Source organism: Hylobates moloch, unplaced genomic scaffold, assembly GCF_009828535.3.
Source record: "Hylobates moloch isolate HMO894 unplaced genomic scaffold, HMol_V3 SCAFFOLD_14, whole genome shotgun sequence".
Taxonomy (NCBI): domain Eukaryota; kingdom Metazoa; phylum Chordata; class Mammalia; order Primates; family Hylobatidae; genus Hylobates; species Hylobates moloch.
Genome location: NW_026652289.1, coordinates 6514055 through 6518576, shown reverse-complemented (window position 1 = coordinate 6518576; position 4522 = coordinate 6514055). Strand labels below are relative to the sequence as shown.

Genomic DNA, 4522 nt, shown 5'->3' with positions numbered 1-4522 from the left:
GGATCTGCCGTCAGTGTGGGCAGGCACCGTCCATTGACTGGGCCCAGACAGAACAAGAAGGCAGAAGAAATGTGAATTCCTCTCTCTCTGCTCGAGCTGGGACATCCTTCTTCTCCTGCCCTTGGACATCAGAGCTGCAGGCTCTCTGGCCTTTGGACTGGAAGATTTATACCAAGCAGCTTTCTGGGTTCTCAGGCCTTTGGCCTTGGACCGATAGTTACACCATTGGCATATCTGGTTCTGAGGCTCTTGGACTTGGACTGAGCCACACTCTTGGCATCCCAGAGTCTCCAGCTTGCATGGCCTGTCATGGTATTTCCCAGCCTCTGTAATCACGCCAGCCAATTCTCCTAAGAAATTTCTTCTCATTGATCTGTCTGTCTGTCTATCTATCTGTCTACCTACCTACTTACCTACCTACCTGCCTGTCTATCTTTTGATTGATCTACCTACCATTCTGTCTATCTATCCATGACCTGTTGGTTCGATCTCTCTAGAGAACCCTGACTAGTACACCTAGAGTGCAGAATCTGCTGGAGAAACTGCCATTCCATTATTGACTGGCTGGTCAGGCCCTACAGCCTGGTGGTCTAGATGTGTTTGGAGGTAGGGCTTCTGTAGCACAGATAGTGCCTGTTCATGGCTCTGTCCCAGGTAAGGCAGAGCTAGCTTGTGCTGACGGCTTCTGCTTTGCAGCTGGCCTGAGGTGGCTAGGATCTGGGGGCACAGGCTGCCCTTTCCAGGCTCTGTCTGCTGGTGCTGCAGGTGCCCCTGCCTCCTCCGTCAGTGGAAGGCTGGCCCCCAGGTCCTCTTTAGGCACAATACAGACTCAGCCAAAGATGCAGATGCCTCATATATGAGGATTCTGAGCTGTGACTTCTGGTGGTGGTTTCTTGGTAACTCCACTTTAGACAGGAAAAATGTTCAATTGCCCGTGAAAACAAACGACCCCGGGGGCTTTGGCCACTTGGGTGTGGCACCTGCTCTGCCTCCTGGGAAGCAGTTTGGCCAATGCCCTGCATGCGGTGAGCGCCCATCCCTGGGAATTTAGATTCCTGTGAAAGGTCCTGAGAAAAGGCACATCAGAGAGAATGAGAATTTAAGGTTTACTGTTAAAGCAACACATAGAAAAAGAGCAGAATTATTCAAGCAAGGAAACAAAGTAGAAAAATATCTTCTTTCCCTTCCACTTGGTTTTTATGCTTCTCTCTAAAATGTATTGTGGGGGAGAAAGCAGCCCCCCAACCCCCCTAATCAGCTGCACATCCTAGTCATGCAAATCAATAATGAAAGAAAGAGAAGGAGAGAAAGAAAAAGAAAAGTAAAAGGAAGGAAGGAAGGAGAGAAGGAAGGAAAGCAAGAAAGAAAAGAAAGAAAATTTGCAGCCTGCTGGAGCACCAGTTCAGACAAGTCCTGGTCTCCTGCATGCCTCCTGCTGTGATTCCTCTGAAGTTGCTGGCGGCAGGAACTGGGCAGGAACTCCCCAGGGGTGCGAAGCAGAGCAGGTCGTTGGCCAAGTTTGCCTCCAGGAAAGAAGTCTCTGGAGAGTGAGCTGGTTCTAGAAAGCTCCATTATTATTTCATGTTGCTTTTGGCGAATATATGTAGAACAGAATTTTGACAATGAAATTTTCAGGTGCTCTTTTGGCCATCAAAATAACCAGCTCTTGGCTGGGCACAGTGGCTTGCCCTTGTAATCCCAGTGTTTTGGAAGGGCAAGGCAGGGGACTGTGTGAGCCCAGGAGTTTGAGACTAGCCTGGGCAACATAGTGAAACTCCATCTCTACAAAAAATACAAAATTAGAAGAGTGTGGTGGCATGCGCCTGTGGTCACAGCTACTTGGGAGGCTGAGGCAGGAGGATCGCTTGAGCCCAGGCGTTGAGGACTGTAGCGAGCTGTGATTGTGCTGCTGTGCTCTAGCCTGGGAGACAGAGTGACATCTGGTCTCTGAAATAAAATTGAAAAGCCCAAACCAACTCTGCTTTGCACTCTTTCAGTTTCATTTCTTGCTATCCTCTCTGTCCTCTCACCCAGGATAACATTTTTAAAGTGCCGCCATTGTGTTAAGAATTGGATCTATTCTCTGTGTTAAATTCTCTCAGCATTAACTACAGACTCTGTTATGTAAATAAGGTAAATGATCAGGATGAGAAGTTAGACTCTAATCGATGAGTTTGTCATGTCTCTTTAAAAAGCTGCTAGGTGCTCTCCTAACTTATTAGGCTTGAAGGATTCTGGGGGATTGGCATATTGTTCCTGTTGTAGACTTTGTTTGCCTTGATCATAACAATTTTACAGATGAGAAAAGTGAGGCTGGGATTGGGGCTCAAATGCGTGCTCAGAGTCACATAAGTAGGTTGGAAGGTGACACTACAGACATGGTAAATTGTGAAGGCCTGCTGGTAAGGCACGAGTGAGTTGAATGACACTCTTTTTTTTTTTTTTTTTCCCTAGTGATTCCTGTCAGAATCACCATTTTTGGTAAACAAACCAAGCCCAGAACCTGATAATTGTGGAGCATTCTACACTGACAGTTCTTTGAGACAAATTTCCTCTTGGCATTTACACTGTGGCTTTAGCTTTCAAACCAGAGGTTCCTCTTACCCAGGAAAAAGTGAGTTATACGCTTTCTTAATGTTATAACGTTACCATGGATGATCCTGAACTTGCCGAGGGTAGCAGAGACGGGTGGGCAGAAGAGGAAAGAATCAGATTAGAGACTGTAAAAAGTAACGTTAAAAAAAAAATAATTCTGGCAGAGACAGAATTTGAAGGTACTTGTGCACATCAGAACACTGGACTTGCTTTTTTTTGGGAGCAGGAATGCCGCTTAATTAGATCAGAGAAGAATGCAAGTGGTCCATACATTTAGATCTACAATGCATGGTTTCCAGACCTGCAGCTTTTTTTTGCTGCGCTTCTTCACGGAGTCATAGAAGGGCAGAGCTGGAGGACCGAGTCGAGTGAGGGACCTGGTCCCATATCCCTACAGACAGGCAATCGGAGACTTCCACAGGTTAAGGGCTGCAGAGCCTGGACCAAGGCCCAGAATCTCTGAGCTTTTTCTCTTACACTATGAAGTGACAGATGCTGGCAGATGTCAGATCTCTGTGCTTAACTGTTTAACCGCACAGCACCCGACTTCTGTATTCAGCGAGGTTCTAGAGTTTCCAAAACACAGGTCTCCTCTCCCACCTCAGCCTCCTAGCATGAAACTAGACACATCCTCATGCTTTTGAGGTCTAATCATTGGATTTTGTTCCTTTCAGATGGCTTTCCCGAAGATGAGATTGATATATATTTGCCTTCTGGTTCTGGGGGCTCTTTGTTTGTATTTTAGCATGTACAATCTGAATCCTTTCAAAGAACAGTCCTTTGTTTACAAGAAAGACGACAGGATCTTCCTTAAGCTCCCAGATACAGACTGCAGGCAAACACCTCCCTTCCTCGTCCTGCTGGTGACCTCATCCCACAAACAGTTGGCTGAGCGCATGGCCATCCGGCAGACGTGGGGGAAAGAGAGGACAGTGAAGGGAAAGCAGCTGAAGACATTCTTCCTCCTGGGGACCACCAGCAGTGCGGCGGAAACGAAACAGGTGGACCAGGAGAGCCAGCGACACGGGGACATTATCCAGAAGGATTTCCTAGACGTCTATTACAATCTGACTCTAAAGACCATGATGGGCATAGAATGGGTCCATCGCTTTTGTCCTCAGGCGGCGTTTGTGATGAAAACAGACTCAGATATGTTCATCAATGTTGACTATCTGACTGAACTGCTTCTGAAGAAAAACAGAACAACCAGGTTTTTCACTGGCTTCTTGAAACTCCATGAGTTTCCCATCAGGCAGCCATTCAGTAAGTGGTTTGTCAGTAAATCTGAATATCCGTGGGACAGGTACCCGCCGTTCTGCTCTGGCACTGGCTACGTGTTTTCTGGCGACGTGGCGAGTCAGGTGTACAATGTCTCCGAGAGCGTCCCATACATTAAACTGGAAGACGTGTTTGTGGGGCTCTGCCTCAAAAGGCTGAACATCAGATTGGAGGAGCTCCACTCCAAGCCCACCTTTTTCCCAGGGGGCTTACGCTTCTCTGTGTGCCGCTTCAGGAGGATCGTGGCCTGCCACTTCATCAAGCCTCGGGCTCTCTTGGACTACTGGCAGGCTCTAGAGAATTCCCGGGAGGAAGATTGTCCGCCTGTCTGAGGGGAGCCCAGAGGCACATCGGGACAAGTTTCAGATAACCCATGGGGATAGTTTTTGCAAGATTTTGGGAGGGGGGCAGGACAGAGGATGCTGTTCTGTAGTGCTGAAATCCACGCCAGAATGTTGGTGTTCATGAAGCCACTGATTCGTTCCCACTTGGTGCCCCAGGCAATAATAGGCCCCGTCTCTTGGGCACGCACACTCTCTATACTAAGTGTTCGGCATACACCTGGATTTTCGCATTTCAGGGGTCAGTATCCTATGACATGATGGGTGTTACCATCGCAATTTTACAGGCAAGGAAACAGCAGCTGCGA

The 4522-nt window shown here is 47.8% G+C and overlaps 1 protein-coding gene across 2 annotated transcripts; it reads left to right on the top strand.

Moving 5' to 3' along the window:
* Positions 1-594: 594 nt before the first annotated feature.
* On the top strand, positions 595-4205 carry B3GALT5 (beta-1,3-galactosyltransferase 5). 2 transcript variants are annotated; one of them, XM_032174379.2, is made up of 2 exons: positions 595-606; positions 3270-4205. In XM_032174379.2, the coding sequence occupies exons 1-2, from the start codon at positions 595-597 to the stop codon at positions 4203-4205; spliced, it is 948 nt and encodes a 315-aa protein (XP_032030270.1). The 2 variants fall into 2 exon arrangements, with proteins under 2 accessions (XP_032030270.1, XP_032030268.1); XM_032174377.2 differs by lacking the exon at positions 595-606 and adding an exon at positions 2580-2614.
* Positions 4206-4522: the final 317 nt, after the last annotated feature.